The following is a 25240-nucleotide window of genomic DNA, read 5'->3' as shown; positions in this document are numbered from 1 at the left end:
AATAAGTTATACGTGATGAAGACAGAAAAACTTTGGGTCGCTTTGAACCATTTAGTTTTCATTAAATTCCTTTTATCTAATAATCTTATGTAAAATATGTTGACTCTCCTTTTGAATTCTCTTCCCAGCTTTAAATTGTGGAGTGAATAGTCACTATGAGCATTGTGGCTCAGCATGTCCTGCTAGCTGTGTCAATCCCAATGCTCCATCCAGCTGCTCCCAGCCATGCGTGGAAGGCTGTCTGTGTGACCGTGGGTACGTTTTGTACAATGACAGGTGTGTGCGAAGAGATCAGTGTGGTTGCTGGTCTGAAGGCAAACATTATCCAGTGGGATCTGAATTCTGGACGGATGATACCTGTTCAACAAAGTGTAGTTGTCCTTCTGCAGGCAGTAAACTAGTTTGCTGGAGCACAAGGTGTGGCACGGATTCATACTGCGGAGTTGTGGACGGAGTTCCTGGTTGCTATGAGCACACGTACGGCATCTGCAGAGTTCATAACGACCCACACTACAATACGTTTGACAAGGCGACGCATCATTTCATGGGGACGTGTACATATACGATCGCCAAGCTGTGTGCAAATTCTTCAACTCTTCCATACTTTAACATCGAAGCAAAGAATGAACATCGAGGCAACGCTAAAGTTTCTTACGTTCAGAGAGTTCGAGTAGCTGTTCACAGTCACAGTGTTTGGATTGTGAAGCACGAATGTCACCGTGTGTTGGTATGTGTGTAACTACTAGATTGGGTTTTCTAAAATGCTGACTTTAGTCTGAAATATCCTTTACTTGGGACTTCTATTAGAATGGGAGGTGAATGACTGGGAGTATATTGCAAAGGTGGAATGATTATCATGGCATTTACCACTTGTATCTAAAGTGAAACAGAACAAAATGAACGTGTGCACCAATCTGATGTGAAATATAGCGTTTACTGTACATTGCTGTATGCAAATTGCTGTTCACGTTTGTTGTGCGTGTTGAATGAAAGAATGCTGGAGTCTGCTAGAAAAGCTGTTGTTCAATCGCCATTTTCCTCTTGTGTCAGGTGGATAACATGTGGCAGACGTTACCTGTCAAATTAATCGATGGCACCTTGAACGTGAGTAGGAGTGGAAACTACGTGGTCCTGGTGACAGATTTTGGGCTCTCTGTTTCATATGATGTTGATCACTCAGTGGAAGTGAAAGTGCCGAGTACATATTTCAATCAGACTTGCGGTATGTGTGGCAACTACAATGGAATGAGAAAGGATGATTACATGAAACCTGATGGAGAACAAGCCAAAGATTCAAATGAGTTTGGAAATAGCTGGAAAGTGCCACCGTTCGAACCAGGTTGTGACCCAGTCGAGCCTGAGAAGTGTGAGCCTGATGAGGAGAAACTTTACCAAAGTGATGCCTTCTGTGGTCTGATCACTAGTCAACAAGGTCCATTTGCACAGTGCCACTCTGTAGTAAATCCCAATGGATTCTTTGAAAGCTGTGTTGTTGAACTGTGTCTGTTGAATGGAAGCCAAGTTGCTCTGTGCAATACCCTCAAAATCTACGCAGATGCGTGTCAAAGCGCAGGAGTGAGCATTGCACCTTGGAGAAACTCCACTTTCTGTCGTACGTATTAGTGAGCTTCCATTGTTTTGCATTAATAATTTCCTATCTAAGACAAAGCAAAATGTTTTCATTATTGTGTGTTATCGTTCCTTTAGTGACAGAATTGCTATTTCCTGTTGGCTTTCTTCAGTTTTGGTTTGGTCGCATGCTAAGCTTTATACTTTCCATTCCAGAGATCCAATGTTTCAGAAAGCATTTGCTGCAAAAGCCATCCTTCCCGATTGCCATATTCATGGGAAACATGGTGTGAGAAGTTCAAAAGATTTGATTGTATCTTCCTTGTTTTCAGCTGCTTCCTGTCAAGCCAATAGCCAGTACAGTTTCTGTGCCAGTGCTTGTCCAGCCACATGTACAGACCGATTTGCTCCAGAGAACTGCAGCAAACCATGTGTGGAAGACTGCGTGTGTAACAGTGGGTTTGTTCTCAGTGGAAGCACATGTGTGCCCGCTCAGAACTGTGGCTGCATCCACAACGACAAATACTACGAAGTAAGTTGGAGGGCTTTTTGGTCCCGTTTGTCTGTTTTACGTGCGTTCATGCAACTTTGTGCTTCCGCGAGGAGTACGCAGCACTTTTGAAAATAACACTTGCTGTTTGTCTGTCAGAAAGGAGCAACATTCTGGGAAGAGGGATGTCTCCAGCGCTGTCGATGCACTGGAAATAACCACGTAGTATGTGAAGCAGCGTCTTGTGGACCAGCGGAAATTTGCAAAGTGCAGGATGGAAATTTGGGATGTTACCGGGCAGACACTGCGAAGTGCCACATTTACGGGGACCCGCACTATACGACGTTTGATGGGAAACTGTATCACTTCCAGGGTGCTTGCAATTATACTGTGACTGAGACTTGTGGAAATACATCTGTTCGTTTCTCGGTGACAAGCAGGAATGAACACAGAGGCAACCCAACATGGTCTATGATTAATTCCATTGCTCTCCAGTTTGCTGACATTCATATTGCAGTGAGGAAAAATAACCTTGTTTATGTGAGTAATGTTTCTGATTGGTAGCGTTGACAGAATGAGCGTAATGTTGAAGAAAGGTAACTGCAATGACTGTGACTGTTGTATCAGTAATGCTGGTAATCTTTTGCTTAGGTTGATGGAGTGAAGGTTGAGCTCCCTGTGACACCCCATTCTTCAGTAAGCGTATCAATGGTAGGATCGTTTGTCATCGTCCAGACCAACTTTGGTGTTCAGCTGAAGTTTAACGGTGATCATGAGCTGTTTGTAGTGGTGGATGAGAGATACAAAGGACAGCTGTGTGGCTTGTGTGGTACCTACACTGACGACCCACTTGATGACTTCTTGAAGCCTGATGGGATTCTGGCCATGGATTCCAATCAGTTTGGAAACAGCTGGAGAGTTCTTGACAATGACTGGTTGTGAGTATTTCATACAGTGAAGAGTAAATTACACTCTATGTAGTGTCGCTAGAGAGGTAGAGGCTACGGCAGCAAGTGGATTAATTGGTTGCCGAAAAAGAATTGATAGATATGAGGGCATGGCTGGAATTTCCTGTAAATGGCTGTAATGAAAGTGTGCGTGTAGCTCTGTTGAATGTCAGTGTTTCAGTGAGAATATCTGAAATGAATTTTCCAGAATTGGTATTCCAGTGGAGTATTACAGATTGCGTATTAAGAGCACACTACGTATTTTTGCATGTACTTTGAGAGAATAATTTTGATTGCAGAGCTCATTGTCTGCCCTTACGCATTCATTGAAATTTGATGTGGATTAAATATTTTTTCCTTTTGGAGAGATTTCATACGTGTGTTTCCTTGTGTAGGTGTAATGAAACGTCTCTACCACCAGCGACCTGCGATCCTGCATCGAAAGAAGAGGCCGAGGAATACTGCAAGATTATCTTGGCAGGCAATGGTCCTTTCACAAATTGTCACTGGTACATCCCTCCTCAGTTGTACTTTGAGAGCTGTGTATATGATCATTGTGCTTCTGGAGGAGATTCTGTCCTGTTGTGCAATGCTCTGGAGGCGTACGCTTCAGCCTGTGAAGCAGCTGATGTTGTTCTGGGAGACTGGATGGAAGAGAGTGGCTGTGTTGAGAAAAGTAAGTTTGAGATCATGTGTTTGTACCTGTTCTTTTCTTCTATTTCTTTTCTCACTCCTCCTGAATAATTGTAGAGATAAAAGACAATTGTGCTTCACAACGAATGTCCATTATTAATAATCGGCGACGTCAAGGTTCAATTGACAGAAATTATCCAAAAGAGAATGAGGCCATAATATTGTATAGTAATATCTTTTCATATTTATTTCAGTTGTGGATGTTTTTAGCTACTGTGGTACAATAATGTGCATATTTCTGATCAATCTTGATGAATCTTTATTAATTCTTTATTCATCCCACAGGTTGTGAGCTGGGCTGCAATTTTGACAGCGACCTGTGCAATTGGACACAATCCAAGACAGATGATTTGGACTGGAAGCGCATCAGTGGATCGACACCCTCAGCTCTTACAGGGCCTTCGTACGACCACACCGGTGGAGGTAGGCGATGTGACATCCTTGTTTGACTTGAGGTTGACGAGCCTATGATTTGTTTATAACCAGTGAGCTTCACTGTATGTCCAGGTGGCTACTACATCTATATTGAAGGCAATGAAGGCAAGGAAGGAGACAAAGCCCAACTGATCAGTGCTCTGTGTGATAAGACAGGGGATCAGTGTATGCGATTCTGGTATCACATGTATGGAGTGGCTCAGAGCATGGCTTTGAATGTTTACCAGCTAGAAGTTGGGCTTCCCCCAATACTGATGTGGTCAGAGAGAGGCAATAAAGGAGACCAGTGGATCGCAGCAGCAGTGAACCTACACCTGTCTGGAAAATCTCAGGTAAGCTGTGTGGCTAATAATTTAGTGATTTTTTTTGGCTGTACTTCTCTTTTTGAAGCATTCGCATAGCTTGCGTATTTAATTAGAAGGCAAGCAAATTTTTCTTCATTCCATATCAAATTAAATTAAATACAAATTAGTGGAGAAATGCAGAAGCTGTTTTAACATGATATACCCCATGAAATGATGTCCTATTATAGCTTAGATTACTTACAGTGTGGAAAGAGGCCCTTCGGCCCAACAAGTCCACACCGACCCGCCGAAGCGCAACTCACCCCAGACTCATTCCCCTGCATTTACCCCTTTAGCTAACGCTACGGGAAATTTAGCATGGCCAATTCACCTAACCTGCACGTTTTTGGATTGTGTGAGGAAACCGGTGCACCCGGAGGAAACCCATGCCGATGCATGGAGAATGTGCAAACTCCACACAGAGAGTCGCCTGAGGCGGGAATTGAACCTGGGTCTCTGGTGCTGTGAGGCAGCAGTGCTAGCCACTGTGCCACCCACAGTGTTACTGGCAGGGAGATATTGACGTTGTGTGAGCAAAAGAGAAATTGCTGGAGAAACTCAGCAGGTCTGATAACATCAGAGGAGAGAAAGCAGAATCGGCATTTCAGTCCAATGAAATTCTTGCCAGACCTAGATTAGATTAGATTAGATTAGACTTACAGTGTGGAAACAGGCCCTTCAGCCCAACAAGTCCACACCGACCCGCCGAAGCGCAACCCACCCATACCCCTACATTTACCCTTACCTAACACTACGGGCAATTTAGCATGGCCAATTCACCTGACCCGCACATCTTTGGACTGTGGGAGGAAACCGGAGCACCCGGAGGAAACCCACGCAGACACGGGGAGAATGTGCAAACTCCACACAGTCAGTCCCTGAGTCGGGAATTGAACCCGGATCTCAGGCGCTGTGAGGCAGCAGTGCTAACCACTGTGCCACCGTGCCGCCCACCTGCTGAGGTTCTCCTTCAATTTCTGTTTTCTTCCAGATTTCCAGCACTTAGAGTCATAGAGATTTACAGCATGGAAACAGACCCTTCGGTCGAACCCGCCCATGCCGACCAGATATCTTAACCCAATCTAGTCCCACCTGCCAGCACCCGGCCCATATCCCTCCAAACCCTTGCTATTCATATACCCATCCAAATGCCTCTTAAATGTTGCAATTGTACCAGCCTCCACCACTTTCTCTGGCAGCTCATTCCATACACTTACCACTCTTTGTGTGAAAAAGCTGCCCCATAGGTTTCTTTTATATCTTTCCCCTCTCACCCTAAACCTATGCCCTCTAGTTCTGGATTCCCTGACCCCAGAGAAAAGACTTTGCCTATTTACCCTGTCCATGACCCCCATAATTTTGTCAACCTCTATAAGGCCACCCTCAGCCTCCGACGCTCCAGGGAAAACAGCACCAGCCTGTTCAGCACAAGCTCAAATCCTCCAACCCTGGCAACATCCTTGTAATTCTTCTCTGAACCCTTTCAAGTTTCACAACTACTTTCCGATAGGAAGGAGACCAGAATTTCAATATTCCAACAGCGACCTAATCAATGTCCTGGACAGCCGCAACATGAGTACACATACTCTGACCAATAAAGGAAAGCATACCAAATGCATTCTTCACTATCCTATCTATCTGTGACTCCACGTTCAAGGAGCTATGAACCTGTACTCCAAGGTCTGTTTGTTCAGCAACACTCCCTAGGACCTTACCATTAAGTGTATAAATCCTGCTAAGATTTGCTTTCCCAAAATGCAGCACCTCACATGTATCTGAATTAAACGCCATCTGCCACTTTTCAGCCCATTGGCCCATGTGGTCAAGATGTGTTGTAATCTGAGGTAACCCTCTTCATTGTCCACGACACCTCCAATTTTGGTGTCATCTGCAAACTTACTAATTGTACCTCTTATGCTCACATCCAAATCATTTATGTGAATGACTAAATGTAGAACACCCAGCACTGATCCTTGTGGCACTCCACTGGTCACAATCCTCCAGTTGGAAAAACAACCCTCCACGACCATCCTCTGTCTTCTATTTTTGAGCCAGTTCTGTATCCAAATGGCTAGTTCTCCCTGTTTCCGTGAGATCTAACGTTACTGCTCCCGTGGGGAATCTTGTCGATTGCCTTCCTGAAGTCCATATCGATCACATCTACCGCTCGGCCCTCATCAATCCTTGTTTTGTTTTCGCTGATATTCTGTTGTTTACTTTGGCATTGGCATCTTCTGCCTGCTGTTATTGTGGTGCTTCCTCTTATAGATTCTCATTCAAGCAGTCCGGGGCAATGACTATCGTAGTGATGTGGCTGTAGATGACATTTCCTTCCATTCTGGATGTTGCGGAGGTTTGTAAATGTGACTAATTTTCTAATGTCTGCTGTAATTGATCAATTGCATGACTTAAGTAAAAATGCAGGAGGAGTCGAGAGCGTGGTGCTGGAAAAGCGCAGCCGGTCAGGGAGCATCCGAGGAGCAGGAGAATCGATGTTTCGAGCGTAAGTTCTTCATCAGGAATGGAGTGGAGATGAACATTAGTCAGATCTTAAGCCGTTGGAGTAGGAGTAAGCTATTTCTCTCCCCTATCACATTGTGTCACTCAATGTGATTGTGGGTGATCTTGTGCCTCAGCTTGACTTTACAACCTGTTTTCCATATGCTTTGATTCCTTGAGATTCCTAAATGTTTCTCTGCTTCAGCATGAAGTATACTCAATGATGTATAATCCACAGGCTTCAGGGGGACAGAGTTCCGAGGATTCACAAAGGTCTGCGTGAAACCTTTTGCCTCATGTCAGTCCTCTAGATTCTTCTGAATTTATCCATATATTATTTTCTCTGCAGACAATTGTGACATAACAAGCACAGTGAGCACTCCAACTCCAACCAGTACCTTGCCTCCTGTCATAACAGGTAAATGAAAGCAGGCTGTATATGATCTGGATCCTTGATAAAGGTGATTTGTTGCTGTCTTATTGACAAGGATTTGTCAGGGTATAACTAGAAACTGCGACTTTGTTTGCTGATCCTACATTTGTATTAATTAAGACAAACTGGTGCGGATTCTATTTAATAGTCCTTAAAATGTTGGCTCACTCTGAATAGGTCTGAAAATGTGTTGCTGGAAGAGCGCAGCAGGTCAGGCAGCATCCAAGGAGCAGGAGAATCGACGTGTCGGGCATAAGCTCTTCTTTCCTGAAGAAGGGCTCATGCCCGAAACGTCGATTCTCCTGTTCCTTGGATCCTGCCTGACCTGCTGCGCTTTTCCAGCAACACATTTTCAGCTCTGATCTCCAGCATCTGCAGTCCTCACTTTCACTCTGAATAGGTGTAAATTTGATAATTTGGTAATGTGAAAAGAATAATGGGAGAAGTCAGCTTCAAGCTGGTTGCAAATATTGCTGCATAAGTCAAACACCAAAGTGTGGAAGCTGAGCAGTTGTTTGTATTGTCATCCCCATGGCACAGACTGCGTCCTCCTCGTTGTAGTGTCTGTGACTAGGTCAAAATGTCCTTCATCATCGACCGTGTCCCGTTCCCTCAGGTTGTTGAATGTTTCAACGAGAGCACCTCTCATTGCTGTAGATTCCAGTATATGCCCCGACGCAACCTGTTGAACCTTTGTTTGTAAGAGAAGCAACTTGTCCTGAGAATGGACGAGTGACTTTTCTCTGAAGTGCTTGTCAAGCATTTGTGTGGAAAGAAAACAGAGCAGTCGATTGGGGGGGAATCCAACTTGTTTTTCGATGGATTGTGACAATACCAACTGACATTTATTTTCTACATCATTTTCAATTTTTTAGAATCTTCCTGCACCGTGCAAGGTGATCCTCACTACAACACTTTTGATAAGCAATCACATGACTTCATGGGAACATGCACATATACCCTATCGAAACTCTGTGACGCCAGCAGTGCTCTGCCCTATTTCAATGTTGAAGCGGCAAATGAGCGCAGATCAGGGAATTCCTACGTGTCGTACGTTAAACATGTCAACGTTAATGTTTACAATCATAGAATAGTACTGGAGAAGGGACACGTGGTGAAGGTAAGAATTTGATATTTTGAGTACTTGATCAAGCATATTGAACGGTGGGTTTGCTGAGGAATGAATCAATGTGGTTTTGCATGTTTCCAGGTCGATGGAGAAGTGGAGGTGTTACCTGTGTCAGTCTCGTCTGGTGTTGATGTTGGCCGAAGTGGAAAGTATATGGTTGTTAGCACCGATTTTGGATTGAGAGTGAAGTTTGATGGGAAGCATCGAGCAGTTGTAACCCTTCCCAGTGTTTTCAAGGGGAAGGTGTGTGGAATGTGTGGAAACTACAATGATGATAGAAGAGACGATTTCCTCAATCCGGATGGAGTGATGGAGCCCGATTCCGTCAGTTTGGGAAACAGCTGGCAGAGTGGAAATGATACGAGGTACGGTGTATGGGAGGTTTCAGGCTGTCTCTGTTCCTTGATAAAACCTGCGAGTTTCCAATCACTACCATTATTCCATTTGCATGTAGACCTTTTACTAGCTTTTAAATGTATGTTTCTCATTGGAGGTGCTGCTGTTCTTGCAGGTGTGCTCCTGACGTCGGTATCAGACCAAATTGTACTGATGACAAAAAGCAGATGATAGAAAGTAAATCTTACTGTGGCATAATTGTGGATCCGGGCAGTCCGTTCAAAGCGTGCCACTCTGTCGTGGACCCGAAGGTTTATTTTGCTGAATGTGTGTACGACTTGTGCGCATTGGACGTGCATACAGGCTCTCTGTGCAGTAGTTTGCATTCCTACGCAGATGCATGCCAGTCGAAGGGAGTGAGAGTGGAAGCCTGGAGGAACGCGACCTTCTGCCGTAAGTGTTTGAGAGTATTTTGTTTGATGAATAAGTTATACGTGATGAAGACAGAAAAACTTTGGGTCGCTTTGAACCATTTAGTTTTCATTAAATTCCTTTTATCTAATAATCTTATGTAAAATATGTTGACTCTCCTTTTGAATTCTCTTCCCAGCTTTAAATTGTGGAGTGAATAGTCACTATGAGCATTGTGGCTCAGCATGTCCTGCTAGCTGTGTCAATCCCAATGCTCCATCCAGCTGCTCCCAGCCATGCGTGGAAGGCTGTCTGTGTGACCGTGGGTACGTTTTGTACAATGACAGGTGTGTGCGAAGAGATCAGTGTGGTTGCTGGTCTGAAGGCAAACATTATCCAGTGGGATCTGAATTCTGGACGGATGATACCTGTTCAACAAAGTGTAGTTGTCCTTCTGCAGGCAGTAAACTAGTTTGCTGGAGCACAAGGTGTGGCACGGATTCATACTGCGGAGTTGTGGACGGAGTTCCTGGTTGCTATGAGCACACGTACGGCATCTGCAGAGTTCATAACGACCCACACTACAATACGTTTGACAAGGCGACGCATCATTTCATGGGGACGTGTACATATACGATCGCCAAGCTGTGTGCAAATTCTTCAACTCTTCCATACTTTAACATCGAAGCAAAGAATGAACATCGAGGCAACGCTAAAGTTTCTTACGTTCAGAGAGTTCGAGTAGCTGTTCACAGTCACAGTGTTTGGATTGTGAAGCACGAATGTCACCGTGTGTTGGTATGTGTGTAACTACTAGATTGGGTTTTCTAAAATGCTGACTTTAGTCTGAAATATCCTTTACTTGGGACTTCTATTAGAATGGGAGGTGAATGACTGGGAGTATATTGCAAAGGTGGAATGATTATCATGGCATTTACCACTTGTATCTAAAGTGAAACAGAACAAAATGAACGTGTACACCAATCTGATGTGAAATATAGCGTTTACTGTACATTGCTGTATGCAAATTGCTGTTCACGTTTGTTGTGCGTGTTGAATGAAAGAATGCTGGAGTCTGCTAGAAAAGCTGTTGTTCAATCGCCATTTTCCTCTTGTGTCAGGTGGATAACATGTGGCAGACGTTACCTGTCAAATTAATCGATGGCACCTTGAACGTGAGTAGGAGTGGAAACTACGTGGTCCTGGTGACAGATTTTGGGCTCTCTGTTTCATATGATGTTGATCACTCAGTGGAAGTGAAAGTGCCGAGTACATATTTCAATCAGACTTGCGGTATGTGTGGCAACTACAATGGAATGAGAAAGGATGATTACATGAAACCTGATGGAGAACAAGCCAAAGATTCAAATGAGTTTGGAAATAGCTGGAAAGTGCCACCGTTCGAACCAGGTTGTGACCCAGTCGAGCCTGAGAAGTGTGAGCCTGATGAGGAGAAACTTTACCAAAGTGATGCCTTCTGTGGTCTGATCACTAGTCAACAAGGTCCATTTGCACAGTGCCACTCTGTAGTAAATCCCAATGGATTCTTTGAAAGCTGTGTTGTTGAACTGTGTCTGTTGAATGGAAGCCAAGTTGCTCTGTGCAATACCCTCAAAATCTACGCAGATGCGTGTCAAAGCGCAGGAGTGAGCATTGCACCTTGGAGAAACTCCACTTTCTGTCGTACGTATTAGTGAGCTTCCATTGTTTTGCATTAATAATTTCCTATCTAAGACAAAGCAAAATGTTTTCATTATTGTGTGTTATCGTTCCTTTAGTGACAGAATTGCTATTTCCTGTTGGCTTTCTTCAGTTTTGGTTTGGTCGCATGCTAAGCTTTATACTTTCCATTCCAGAGATCCAATGTTTCAGAAAGCATTTGCTGCAAAAGCCATCCTTCCCGATTGCCATATTCATGGGAAACATGGTGTGAGAAGTTCAAAAGATTTGATTGTATCTTCCTTGTTTTCAGCTGCTTCCTGTCAAGCCAATAGCCAGTACAGTTTCTGTGCCAGTGCTTGTCCAGCCACATGTACAGACCGATTTGCTCCAGAGAACTGCAGCAAACCATGTGTGGAAGACTGCGTGTGTAACAGTGGGTTTGTTCTCAGTGGAAGCACATGTGTGCCCGCTCAGAACTGTGGCTGCATCCACAACGACAAATACTACGAAGTAAGTTGGAGGGCTTTTTGGTCCCGTTTGTCTGTTTTACGTGCGTTCATGCAACTTTGTGCTTCCGCGAGGAGTACGCAGAAATAACACTTGCTGTTTGTCTGTCAGAAAGGAGCAACATTCTGGGAAGAGGGATGTCTCCAGCGCTGTCGATGCACTGGAAATAACCACGTAGTATGTGAAGCAGCGTCTTGTGGACCAGCGGAAATTTGCAAAGTGCAGGATGGAAATTTGGGATGTTACCGGGCAGACACTGCGAAGTGCCACATTTACGGGGACCCGCACTATACGACGTTTGATGGGAAACTGTATCACTTCCAGGGTGCTTGCAATTATACTGTGACTGAGACTTGTGGAAATACATCTGTTCGTTTCTCGGTGACAAGCAGGAATGAACACAGAGGCAACCCAACATGGTCTATGATTAATTCCATTGCTCTCCAGTTTGCTGACATTCATATTGCAGTGAGGAAAAATAACCTTGTTTATGTGAGTAATGTTTCTGATTGGTAGCGTTGACAGAATGAGCGTAATGTTGAAGAAAGGTAACTGCAATGACTGTGACTGTTGTATCAGTAATGCTGGTAATCTTTTGCTTAGGTTGATGGAGTGAAGGTTGAGCTCCCTGTGACACCCCATTCTTCAGTAAGCGTATCAATGGTAGGATCGTTTGTCATCGTCCAGACCAACTTTGGTGTTCAGCTGAAGTTTAACGGTGATCATGAGCTGTTTGTAGTGGTGGATGAGAGATACAAAGGACAGCTGTGTGGCTTGTGTGGTACCTACACTGACGACCCACTTGATGACTTCTTGAAGCCTGATGGGATTCTGGCCATGGATTCCAATCAGTTTGGAAACAGCTGGAGAGTTCTTGACAATGACTGGTTGTGAGTATTTCATACAGTGAAGAGTAAGTTATACTCTATGTAGTGTCACTGGTGAGACATTTGCAGAGAGGTAGAGGCTACGGCAGCAAGTGGATTAATTGGTTACCGAAAAAGAATTGATAGATATAAGGGCATGGCTGGAATTTCCTGTAAATGGTTGTAATGAAAGTGTGCGTGTAGCTCTGTTGAATGTCAGTGTTTCAGTGAGAATATCTGAAATGAATTTTCCAGAATTGGTATTCCAGTGAAGTATTACAGATTGCGTATTAAGAGCACATTACATATTTTTTGCATGTACTTTGAGGGAATAATTTTGATTGCAGATCTCATTGTCTGCCCTTACACATTCATTGAAATTTGATGTGGATTAAATATTTTTTCCTTTTGGAGAGACTTCATACGTGTGTTTCATTGTGTAGGTGTAATGAAACGTCTCTACCACCAGCGACCTGCGATCCAGCATCAAAAGAAGAGGCCGAGGAATACTGCAAGATTATCTTGGCTGGCAATGGTCCTTTCAAAAACTGTCACTGGTACATCCCTCCTCAGTTGTACTTTGAGAGCTGTGTATATGATCATTGTGCTTCTGGAGGAGATTCTGTCCTGTTGTGCAATGCTCTGGAGGCGTACGCTTCAGCCTGTGAAGCAGCTGATGTTGTTCTGGGAGACTGGATGGAAGAGAGTGACTGTGTTGAGAAAAGTAAGTTTGAGATCATGTGTTTGTTCCTGTTCTTTTCTTCTATTTCTTTTCTCACTCCTCCTGAATAGTTGTCGAGATAAAAGACAATTGTGCTTCACAACGAATGTCCATTATTAATAATCAGCTACGTCAAAGTTCAATTGACAGAAATTATCCAACAGACAATGAGGCCATAATATTGTATAGTAATATCTTTTCGTATTTATTTCAGTTGTGGATGTTTTTAGCTACTGTGGTACAATAATGTTTATATTTCTGATCAATCTTGATGAATCTTTATTAATTCTTTATTAATCTGACAGGTTGTGCGCTGGGCTGCAATTTTGACAGCGACCTGTGCAATTGGACACAATCCAAGACAGATGATTTGGACTGGAAGCGCATCAGTGGATCGACACCCTCAGCTCTTACAGGGCCTTCGTACGACCACACCGGTGGAGGTAGGCGATGTGACATCCTTGTTTGACTTGAGGTTGACAGAGCCTATGATTTGTTTGTAACCAGTGAGCTTCACTGTATGTCCAGGTGGCTACTACATCTATATTGAAGGCAATGAAGGCAAGGAAGGAGACAAAGCCCAACTGGTCAGTGCTCTGTGTGATAAGACAGGGGATCAGTGTATGCGATTCTGGTACCACATGTATGGAATGGCTCAGAGCATGGCTTTGAATGTTTACCAGCTAGAAGTTGGGCTTCCTCCAATACTGATGTGGTCAGAGAGAGGCAATAAAGGAGACCAGTGGATCGCAGCAGCAGTGAACCTACACCTGTCTGGAAAATCTCAGGTAAGCTGTGTGGCTAATAATTTAGTGATTTTTTTTGGCTGTACTTCTCTTTTTGAAGCATTCGCATAGCTTGCGTATTTAATTAGAAGGCAAGCAGATTTTTCTTCATTCCATATCAAATTAAATTAAATACAAATTAGTGGAGAAATGCAGAAGCTGTTTTAACATGATATACCCCATGAAAGGATGTCCTATATTGCTCAGTATTACTGGCAGGGAGATACTGACTTTGTGTTACCAAAAGACAAATTGCTGGAGACCTGATAACATAAGAGGAGAGAAAGCAGAGTCAGCATTTCAGGTCCACTGAAATTATTGCCAGACCTGCTGAGGTTCTCCTCCAATTTCTGTTTTCTTTCAGATTTCCAGCACTACTTTTGTTTTGTGTTCGCTGATATTCTGTTGTTTACTTTGGAATTGGCATCTTCTGCCTGCTGTTATTGTGGTGCTTCCTCTTATAGATTCTCATTGAAGCAGTCCGGGGCAATGACTATCGTAGTGATGTGGCTGTAGATGACATTTCCTTCCATTCTGGATGTTGCGGAGGTTTGTAAATGTGACTAATTTTCTAATGTCTGCTGTAATTGATCAATTGCATGACTTAAGTAAAAATGCAGGAGGAGTCGAGAGCGTGGTGCTGGAAAAGCACAGCCAGTCAGGAAGCATCCGAGGAGCAGGAGAATTGATGTTTCGAGCATAAGTTCTTCATCAGCAATGGAGTAGAGATGAACGTTAGTCAGATCTTAAGCTGTTGGATTAGGATTGTGTCACTCATTGTGATTGTGGGTGATCTTGTGCCTCAGCTCCATTTTACAACTTGTTTTCCATCTGCTTTGATTACCTGAGATTCCTAAGTGTTTTTCTACCTCAGCATGAAGTATTCTCAGTGATGTATAATCCACAGGTTTCAGGGGGACAGAGTTCCAAGGATTCACAATGATCCACTTGAAATATTTTCCTCATCTCAATGCTGTAATTTCAGTTACTCTCAGTTTATGAATTTATGCATACTTTATTTTCTCTGTAGGCAATTGTGATATTACAAGCACATTGAGCACTCCAACGCCAACTAGTACCATGCCTCCTGTCATAACAGGTAATTTGAAAGCAGGCTGCTTGACATGTTGAGCAATGTATTTCTCTTGACGATTTATTGATTCTGGCTTGGCAGTATAGAACTTGGAATTGTCAGCTTGTTGACCAATTTGAGCAATGTTTTCATTATAGAAGTCATTTTATGTTATGTTTTGTATCTTGGTAATGTCATTGACATTACACCTCTTAAGGTCTGACCACGGTTATCACAGTCATATGTGCACAAGTGATTAAAGTTCCTCAGATAGGTCTGGAGAACTATTAATAAAACATACAATATTCTGCATTTAGTTTAAATGATGTAGTGTACTGGTATCAAGAACTGATGTTGAGCTTATACAAGACATTTGCTGGACAACTACTCTTGTGTTGTTTGCAATTGTGGATGTCATATTCTGTGAAAAACGTGAATAAATTGGGGCGAGTTCAGAAACAATTTGTAAGATTGTTTCCAGGAATGAGGAAGTTGAGTTGTGAGCACGAATTCAAGAAGTTTTGGCGAATCACCGTGGACAGATGAAGGCTGAGATGAGATTTATTAGAGGTTTTCAAAATCATGAGCTGTCTGGACAAAGTAAAGGAAAGGCTGTTTCTGCTTATAAAAGGGAAAAAAAAAGCACAAGAGGGTCTCGTATTAAAATGGTGTGCAAATGAAGCAAATGTCAGGATCTGTTGTATTTTAGATGTCAGAGATATTGTAACATTGACCATCATCCTCCGTGTTTTCCCCATTGTAAATTATGAAATATGACAGATGCATATAAAATGGAATGGCAGGTGCTGTTGACAATCTCATTTTCTTTGCAGGTCATGCTACATGCAGTGTTTCTGGTGATCCCCATTACAACACTTTTGACAGGAGTGTTCACCACTTCATGGGAACATGCACGTATGTGCTGTCCAAACCATGCAGTGATTCCTCAGTGCTGCCTTACTTCAATGTTGCGACTACCAATGAGCACAGAGGTACCAACACCAAGGTGTCCTGGGTGAAATCTGTACATATATTTGTCTACAACAACTCACTTTCAATCATGAAAAATCATAAAGTATTGGTATGTGAGTTTTCTCTGTATTAGCACTGATTATCCACAACTTGCTTCAGAGTTAGTTCAATGATCCAGTATAACTATGTGCTTGTGTAGTCAGCATTTGCAATTTTTATAGCAACTCAGAGGTGAGGCTGTGGAGAGAAGTGAAAAGGGCAGTACAGAAGATATAAAATCTGGACTGTTAGCACTTGTATTGTTTGAGGATGCTCACAATTATTGATCTTCTCATGGGTGGAATGTAAAACCAGTTTACCCTTGGAATTAAAAAGGAGCACTGCATTTTTTTAGCAGCCATGCTTATTAATTTAGATTAAAATACGATTCATTGAAACAAGTTACAAAATACCATGCTCTGATGAGTGATTTATTTTTCCAGTTTCTTCATATTAAAACATAGAAACACAGAAAATAGATGCAGGAGTAAGCCATTTGGCTCTTTGAGCCTGCACAACCATTCAATATGATCACAGCTGATCATGCAGTTTCAGTATCCCATTCCCTCTCTCTAGCCATACATTTTGATCCCATTAGCTGAAAGGACCATGCCCAGATCCCCCTTGAATATATCTAATGAACTGGCCCCAACAACTTCCCATGGGAGAGAATTCTATAGGTTCACAACTCTGAGTGAAGAAATTCTTCCTCACCTTAGTCCTGAATGGTTTACACCTTATTCTTAGACTGCGACCCCTAGTTCTGGACTTCCCCAACATTGGGATCATTCCTCTCACACCTATCCTGTCCAGTCCCATCAGGATTTTATATGTTTCTATGTGATCACCTCTCATTCTTCTAAATTCTTGCAAATACAAGCCCAGTTGATCCAGTCTTTCTTCATATGCTATCCCGGCATCAGTCTGGTGAACCTTCGCTTGACTCCTTCAATAGTAAGAATGTCCTTTTGGTGCTAGGAGACCAAAACTGCACACAATTCTCGAGGTGTGGCCTCACCGATGTCCTTCTCACTGCAGCAAGATATTCTTACTTGGATACTCAAATCCTCTCGCTATAAAGACCAGCATACCATTAGCTTTCCTCACTGCCTGCTGCATCTACATGCCATCCTTTTGTGAGTGTTCCACCATGACACTCAGGTCTTCTTGTACCTCACCTTTTCCTAAGCTGCCATCATTCAGATTATAAACTATCTTCCTCTTTTTGTGACTAAAGTGAATAACTCACATTTATCCACATTATATTGAATTTGCCAGGTATTTGCCCTCTCATCTAGTCCGTCCAAGTCACTCTTCAGCCTTTTAGTACCATTCTCACAGCACACACTGTGAGCCAGCTTCCTTCCATATTATTTCCATTGTTCCATTCTTAGAATGGCATTTCATTTCCTGATTTATAGAGTCATAGAAACAGACCCTTCTGTCCAACTTGTCTGTGCTGACCAAATATCTTGAACTGATCTCGTTCCATTTGCCAGCATTTCACCTATATCCCTTCTATTCATGTACCCATGCAGATGCCTTTTCAGTGCTGTAATTGTACCCGACTCCATCACTTCCTCTGGCATATATACAGTCTGCGTGAAAATGTTGCCCCTCCAGACCCTTTTAAATCCTTCTCCTTTCACCATTGTCCTCTAAAATTTCTCTACTCTGGGAAAAAGACCTTGGCTATTCACCCTATCCATGCCCCTCATAATTTTAATTAACCTCTATAACATTACTCCTCAGCGTCTGACACTCCAGGGGAAAAAGCCCCAACCTATTCAGCCTCTCCCTAGCTCATATCCTCCAAACCCAGCAACAACCTTGTAAACCTTTTCTGAACCCTTACAAGTTTAACAAATTCCTTCCTATAGCAGGGAGCTCAGAGAATTGAAAACAGCATTCTAAAAGTAACCTCACCCAATGTTCTGGACAGATGACCAGTGAAGGGAAGCCTCCACCACCCTGTCTACCTTTGAGTCCACTTTCAAGGAACCATGCACCTGCACTCCGAGGTCTCTGTTCGGCAGCACTCCCCAGAGCCTTATCATTAACTGTATAAGTCCTGCCCTGGTTTGTCTTACCAAATTGCAACACCTTATATTTACCTGAATTAAACTGCCACTCCCTGGCCTGTTGGTCCATTTGATCAAGGTCCCATTGTACTCTGAGCTCACCTTTCTCATTGTCGACTATACCACCAAATGTGATGTCATCTGCAAACTTACTAACCATACCTCCTATATTCACATCCAAATTATTTATGGAAAGCATTGGACCCAGCACCAATCCTTCTGGTCATAGGCCTCCAATATGAAAATCAACCCTCTAACAGTCTGTCTCTTTTTCAAACCACCTTGTCTGTACGGACTTCAGCAATGTCTACGATTCTACCTTCATCAGTCTTCTTTGTCACCTCTTTAGAAAACTCAGTCATGTTAGTGAGACTTGTTTTCCCACACATAAAGTCATTTTGATTTTCCCTAATCAGTCCTTGCCTTTCCAAATGCATGTAAATCCTGACCCTCCGAATTCCCTCTGACAGATTACTCACCACTGATGTAAAGCTCACCAGACTATAGTTTGCTGATTTTTCCTTACCGCATTTCTTAACTAATGGCACCACATAAGCCACTCCCCAGTCTTCTAACACTTCATCCATGGCTGTCAATGAAACAAGATCTCAGCAAGGAGCCCAGTAATCTCTTCCTTAGCTTCTACAAAGTTCTGGGTTACATCATTTGATGAAAAGCAGGACAGAATAGTGATATAAATAAGAATTACTCAAAGTCTGACAGATTGGTACTATACATGCCCAGTCAGATTGGATGCCACAATCAAAGTGTTGCGTTATAGTTTTTATATCTAAGTGACGTATTTAACTAAATAAAGTGTATTCATGTTTACGATGTCAAGGTTATATCATAGAAGTATGAAGAAAATCAATAAATTCTACCAGTACCCAGGCTGCCATTTTGTAGAAATGATAATCTGCTGATCTGAGTTTAAGATTGTACTACATGTGTGAGAGTAGTTAGATGTAACTGTCTGGATGAGACACAGTGACTTGTTACTTGTGTAAATAATAAGGACATATTTCTGTCTTTAGCTCAATGGAAATAAAATAAACCTACCTGTGTCTGTTGGAAACCTCCTGGTAGTGCGAATGAGTGGTGCCTATGTTTTACTAGAGACTAACTTTGGCCTGTTCGTGAGATTTGATGGCAACCACCACGTTGATGTGTCTGTACCATTTATGTATGCTGGACTGCTCTGTGGCATGTGTGGTAGGTCCAATAGGCTTTGTGAGCAAATCTTTAACACATTATATGCTTGCTTTTATGTGTATTCTTTAAATGTTTGCATAGTACAAGCTGTCCCAGTTTACAAATATGTTCCATTCTTGAGATACATTCATAATTTGATTTGTACACTGGTTGGAACACAATAGACTGCAATTTTAAAAAGTGGACTTCAATAGTTTCCTCATTTCCCCTTCCCCCATCTCACCCTAGTTCCAAACTTCCAGCTCAAGAGTGTCCCCATGACTTGTCCGGACTTGTCCTACCTGCCTAGCTCCTTTTCCACCTATCCACTCCACCCCCTCTTCCCTGACCTATCACCTTCATCTCCTCCCCCACTCACCCATTGTACTCTATGCTACTTTCTCCCCACCCCCACCCTCCTCTAGCTTATCTCTCTTCGCTTCAGGCTCACTGCCTTTATTCCTGATGAAGGGCTTTTGCCCGAAACGTCGATTTCGCTGCACTTTGGATGCTGCCTGAACTGCTGTGCTCTTCCAGTACCACTGATCCAGAATGCAATTTTAAAAAGCAATTCATAATTGCAAGTGTTTGTAATACAGACATTCATAAATCAGGGACTGCCTGTAGTAGCTTTTAAGTTCTGCTCAACTCTTCACATCTAATAAGAACTATATTATAGGCATTTTTATTATTAGTGTTTATCTCAGTGATAAGTAACTGCTCACTTGCCTTTTTTCAAAAGTATTCACACCGAGGACAGAGGTATATTGTGGGTTTGACAGCCCCATTTTGCAGCATAATTGACGCATTCACCTTCCAACCCATTTTCATGTTATTGTGAAGTGAGAAATTGTCAATATGTGTATAAATAAAAGTAATTCAGCTTTCACTATCTAATCACATCAGGAATTTGATGGTGATTGCTTAAAAATCAGCTCATAGAATCCTGAATGTCAAGAGAGACAAATGACTTCTACAGCTGTTGTCAAAATGAATGGGACTGAATTATTCCAACAACACTTTAAAACCACACAGAAGTCTTTTGGCAGTGTTGTGAACTGATGATGCTAATGGAATCACAGACATTTATCATATACAAGGAAGTAATTCAGCTGACCACCAGATCCCCAAAAGAGTCATTTACCATCTTATTCCTCTACTTTTTTTGTAGGAATGTTAGGAAGTAGGAGCAGAAATAGCCTATTTTGGTTCTTTGAGTTTCATCTACCTATTACTAAGATTGTGGCTAATCTTCTGAATCAAGTGGGCGGCACGGTGGCACAGTGGTTAGCACTGCTGCCTCACAGCGCCAGAGACCCGGGTTCAATTCCTGCCTCAGGCAACTGATTGTGTGGAGTTTGCACGTTCTCCCCTTGTCTGCGTGGGTTTCCTCCCACAGTCCAAAGATGTGCGGGTCAGGTGAATTGGCCATGCTAAATTGCCCACAGTGTTAGGTAGGGGGTAAATGTAGGGGTACAGGTGGGTTGCGCTTCGGCGGGTTGGTGTGGACTTGTTGGGCCGAAGGGCCTGTTTCCACACTGTAAGTAATCTAATCTTATCTGCACAATTCCCATACCTTTTAGTATCTAAAATCTATTGATCTTATTTGTCACCAGAGCAATATACTGTGGATGCTGGAAATCTGAAATAAACACCAAATAGTGCTAGAGAAACCTAGCATCTGTGGATAGAGAAAAAGAGTTTTTTGAGTCCAATTTGACTCTTGTTTGGAATATATTGCTTAACGACTGAGAGTCCACAGCTCTGAAGGGGTCTCAATGTCTTTTGAATGTTTTGCTTTTTAATTTTTTTTATCCACTCTCCTTTAAAAGCTTTTGAAGATCCTGCTTCCATCACAATTTCTGGCGGGATATTTCAAGAAAGGTGAAGGAAATTTCCTAACCTCCTCTTCCAGCTATAAGAACTCTCTCCATATTGAAGGGTGGAGATTCAAGTTACACTCTGAAAACATGAACAAATAATATGCACTGACACTTCATGATTGTATTGAGGGAGTGCCGTTTTGGAGATGGCATTTTTTGATGAGCTATTAAAGCCCCCTTAGAAGTATAAAAGATTCTGTCACACTATTTGAAAGACAGCAAAAGAGTTCTTTCTTCTTAATCTATCTTCAAATCTCATCAGCATAGCTAAAATAAATTAGATAAGAATTTATTATGTTGTATGTGAGACCTTTCTTTATGCAGACTGGCTGCTGCAATTCTCAACATTTCAACTTTCCAGGTTCAGGTAGATTTCATCCAAAGTTTTTAATTAGCTGTGAGACACTTTGGGATGTTTAAGATGAAAGGATATTAAATGCAGTTGTGATATCCCACTTTCATTCCTATTGAAAGGGGTGTCTATTGGTTGCAGCAAAGAATGTTTACAAGAATTGTATTACCTAGCATTTTTCTAATGCAGTGATCTGATGGACATGTTGGCTTTCATTCCTACTTTCCCTGGTCAAATGGGTATACTCTGGATATCAATTATCCAAGGCAATTCTAACAATAGAATCTACCTAAAGTACAATATTAAAAAGTTCTTTATCATACAATCCTTAGAATCACAAGTGAACCTGTTTACATGGACTTGTTAGAGAATCAGACTGAAACTGGTGATCAGCCTGTTCCATCTCAACCTCCAGCCACTGATCAAATGACCTTTCCTGAGCAAGCTAACTAGATTCTGAGGAAATCTTTCTTTATACAGTGTCCATCCAGACAGCTGTGCATTCTAACTTTACACTGTCCAGCCTCCAGCAAATGATCAGTTTGATCACTGCCAAACATTACAACAATCTACCGTGGCTAAATTGTTGCATTGCTCTTTAAGACTTGCTTGTGTCTGTCGAGAAAGAGGCTTATCTTTTGGACTGAACAACCTTTGACCTTAGGCCAGCTTGTTCAGACTGGTCACCACCTTTATATCATCCAGTCAACCATGATATTTGTATAACACAATCACAAATTTAGCTGATAAATAGTCCATGCTATCAAATCTGATTTATTGTGTCTATTTTAAACTGAACTGCAGCTTTTCCACAGTTACTGTAACAGGTCAATTCATTACTGCTGAGTTATCATGCTTAATATAAAGACATACATCCTTTTAGCAAAACACAGAAACATATTAAAATCAGTGTTCTTTCTAGTTATTAGGTCATCACCAGGTTTCATGCATTTTTTCCTCATTTTTAATTTCATTGAACTTCATTTTAGAAGCAAACTTGAGAATTAGAATTAAGTTTATTATCACATGTACTCGCATGAGTGCGATGAAAAGTTTACAAAGTCACTACTTACTGCGTCATCTTAGATGCATAGGTACCTAGGTATCTGATCTGAGGAACAAATTAGAAAAATAAAGAAATAAACAGTTCAACACTACATTCCTTCACGCTATCTTAGAAACAAGGTACCTAGCTACAAAGTCTTCGGAATACATTAGAAAACTAAAGAAATAAGAAGTTCAGCATCATAGTCTTTCAAGCAGAATGTGCTAGGACCTCACATCCAGTCTGTGCTGAACTTTTAGGTTAACATTAACAGATAGATGTTACTTCATCAGCAATAGGATATAAAATGGTAGCTTCATGTACCACATAGCTATTTATAACTACTTACCAAACTCATGATTGCTATATTTCAGCCAACGCAAGAGGTAACACCATTGATCATGGTTTTACTTATTTCAGTTTTGACAAGATTGAGTAGGTTCTAGCCATTGTGAAAGAAAAATTCTAGCCCTTTTGAAAGAAAAATAATTTTGGTTTGGTAACAGTACCAAAACCCTGGTATGTTAGCATCAAGAAGTGAACATGTGACAAATGGATCTCTAGAAATGCTGATCATATAACTTTCATGTGATTTAGGTAACTACAATGGTGACCCTGCTGATGATCTTATTATGCCTAATGGCAGTCTTGCAACTGATTCTAATAAACTCGGAGAGAGTTGGCAAGTACCTGATATACTAACTGAGTAAGTATACTCAAGTATTACTTCTCAAACAAAATCTTGATATTACTTTTAAAAATCATTCTGACGAAGTGGTTGTCATTGTTAAGACACTTATTGTTCATCAGAAGTTATCCTTGAAAAGACATTCATGGACCTTCTGCTGCCCAGAAAGATGACAACTAGCATGAGGTCTTTTTGACTAAGGAATGAATCAGGATCTGATTCTGATTCTGATCCTGATCATCATTCTGCCAGAAACATCTAGGTGTGAAGTTTGGATAAAAGGGACTAAGGGCCAAGCTTAGTTGGAAGACTCATGTAAGAGAAGAGCAGTGGAGGACAAGCTGGACCATGTTTCAGACCTTTTCATATTTCTCACTGCACTCATTTCACTCTTACTTCCAATTATAGATGCAATCATGGTGAGAATGACTTGCAATGTGATCCAAATTTAAAGGAGGATGCAAAGAAAGATACGGTTTGTGGAATGATTACAAATCTGTCCGGTATGTTTTGTTTGTTTCATTCAGTACAACAATATATCAATTTCAAGCTAAGCAAAGTGAAACCAGATTAAAAGCCAGATGATTTCTTCAATGGTTACAAACTCATAGCATTGAAGCCCTATCTGTTGATGTGTGGTTTTCATCAAGCAAGCATGACATTACTTTTTCTTAAAATTCATTGATGGGATGTGGGTGTTTATTGCCAATCCCTAGTTGCCACTGAGGGGTGGTGGTGGGCTGTCAATGTAGGCAGACCCACCAGGCTATGGGAAGGAGTTTAGGATTTTGATCCAGCAATTGTGAAGGAGTGGCAATATATTTCCAAGTCAGAACGGTGAGTGACTTTCAGTGCAAGTGTTCTACCTATCATAAAATCCGTTTAAAACATACTGTGGAAATATTTGTAGTCTAAGGTGTTGAGTTTATCAATGAAAAAGATAAGGCACTTCATTGGGGAGAAATGAGGAAAGAAACTTCAAACTAAGAGATTACAACTAGTTAAGTAATTCAGATTGTTAGTAAGAAGAAAATAAATTCTGAATGAGTTGGAATTAGAATGCAATTTAGAGATCTGGATTTTATTTTGCATTTTCTTAGATATTTCTTGGCCCTTAGGAGCCTTGGCCCCCAATCTACCATATCATGATGAAGTGCCTGTGGAATAATGTTCCAGACTGGAAATCCAAAGCAATATTTGAATTAAAAAAGAATTTGCACTTATGTAGCTCTTTATTACATCCAAATCTTTCCAAAATAAATATTTTTTTCCTTCCTGCTGACAACCAGACATTTACCCTAAATTATGCTGTTCGTTTGATTATCGACACTGGAGGTATTCAAGTGCAAATAATAAATATACTTGGGGCTATTTACTTTACGAAATATACTTTAGTATAATGAAGGAATTTGAATGTGCCTATTCATAAAACAATGTTTTGCTTTGAATTGCATGGAAAGTACAAGACTGTATTGTAGAATGTTTCAAGACAACACACTGAATTCATTGTTTGGGATAACTTCTGGAATTAGCATTAAGTGAGAAATAATTATTTTTCTGTCTAGATGTAATTTACTTGTATTTTCTGTATTTGCCTAGGTTTATTCAAAGAGTGCCACCTTAAAGTTCCACCTGAGAATTACTTTGAAAATTGTGTCTATGATATGTGTATGAGCGGAGGACAGTCTACAACACTTTGTTTCGCTATACAAACCTATGCTGACTTGTGTGCTCAAGCAGGAGTTTGTATAGAGTGGAGAAATAGTTCTTTCTGCCGTAAGTTGTGTTTTGCAATTTATTAAGTATGTGCTGTCTACAACAAGCAGGAAAAATCAAATCTAATTATAATTCCATCATCTTAATTTTGATTATCAGGAAAGTGATGCAACAAATCATTGCCAATGCTATCAAATAGCATTTCTTCACTGATAGCTTATTCTGATTGGGGTCCAGATCTTATTTCAGCCTTAGTCCAAGCAAAGAAAAAAAGAGCAGAGTTCCAGAAGTGAAGTTAGAGTGAATGCCCTTGATATCAGAGCAGCATTCAATCTGAGTGTGAAATCAAAAAGTCCAAATAAGATTGAAGTTAA

The 25240-nt window shown here is 41.5% G+C and overlaps 1 protein-coding gene across 1 annotated transcript in view; it reads left to right on the top strand.

Annotated features, from left to right (window-relative positions):
* LOC132821703 (IgGFc-binding protein-like) overlaps positions 1-25240 on the top strand; it is a 111329-nt gene that overhangs the window by 41155 nt on the left and 44934 nt on the right. Inside the window, exons 44-70 of the mRNA XM_060834409.1 lie at positions 129-727; positions 1051-1612; positions 1902-2101; positions 2219-2599; positions 2711-2997; positions 3402-3682; positions 3985-4122; positions 4207-4466; positions 6747-6831; positions 8286-8530; positions 8621-8904; positions 9051-9328; positions 9486-10084; positions 10408-10969; positions 11259-11458; positions 11567-11947; positions 12059-12345; positions 12765-13045; positions 13348-13485; positions 13571-13830; positions 14292-14376; positions 14858-14926; positions 15733-15980; positions 19026-19203; positions 23060-23168; positions 23559-23653; positions 24750-24926. Coding sequence (XP_060690392.1) covers positions 129-727; positions 1051-1612; positions 1902-2101; positions 2219-2599; positions 2711-2997; positions 3402-3682; positions 3985-4122; positions 4207-4466; positions 6747-6831; positions 8286-8530; positions 8621-8904; positions 9051-9328; positions 9486-10084; positions 10408-10969; positions 11259-11458; positions 11567-11947; positions 12059-12345; positions 12765-13045; positions 13348-13485; positions 13571-13830; positions 14292-14376; positions 14858-14926; positions 15733-15980; positions 19026-19203; positions 23060-23168; positions 23559-23653; positions 24750-24926 — 7269 coding nt within the window. The remainder of the gene's footprint in view (positions 1-128; positions 728-1050; positions 1613-1901; positions 2102-2218; positions 2600-2710; positions 2998-3401; positions 3683-3984; positions 4123-4206; positions 4467-6746; positions 6832-8285; positions 8531-8620; positions 8905-9050; positions 9329-9485; positions 10085-10407; positions 10970-11258; positions 11459-11566; positions 11948-12058; positions 12346-12764; positions 13046-13347; positions 13486-13570; positions 13831-14291; positions 14377-14857; positions 14927-15732; positions 15981-19025; positions 19204-23059; positions 23169-23558; positions 23654-24749; positions 24927-25240) is intronic.

This window comes from Hemiscyllium ocellatum, chromosome 13, assembly GCF_020745735.1.
Source record: "Hemiscyllium ocellatum isolate sHemOce1 chromosome 13, sHemOce1.pat.X.cur, whole genome shotgun sequence".
In the NCBI taxonomy this organism is placed as follows: Eukaryota; Metazoa; Chordata; class Chondrichthyes; order Orectolobiformes; family Hemiscylliidae; genus Hemiscyllium; species Hemiscyllium ocellatum.
The sequence above is the reverse complement of the archived record's forward strand: the minus strand, read 5'-3'. Positions and strand labels throughout refer to the sequence as shown.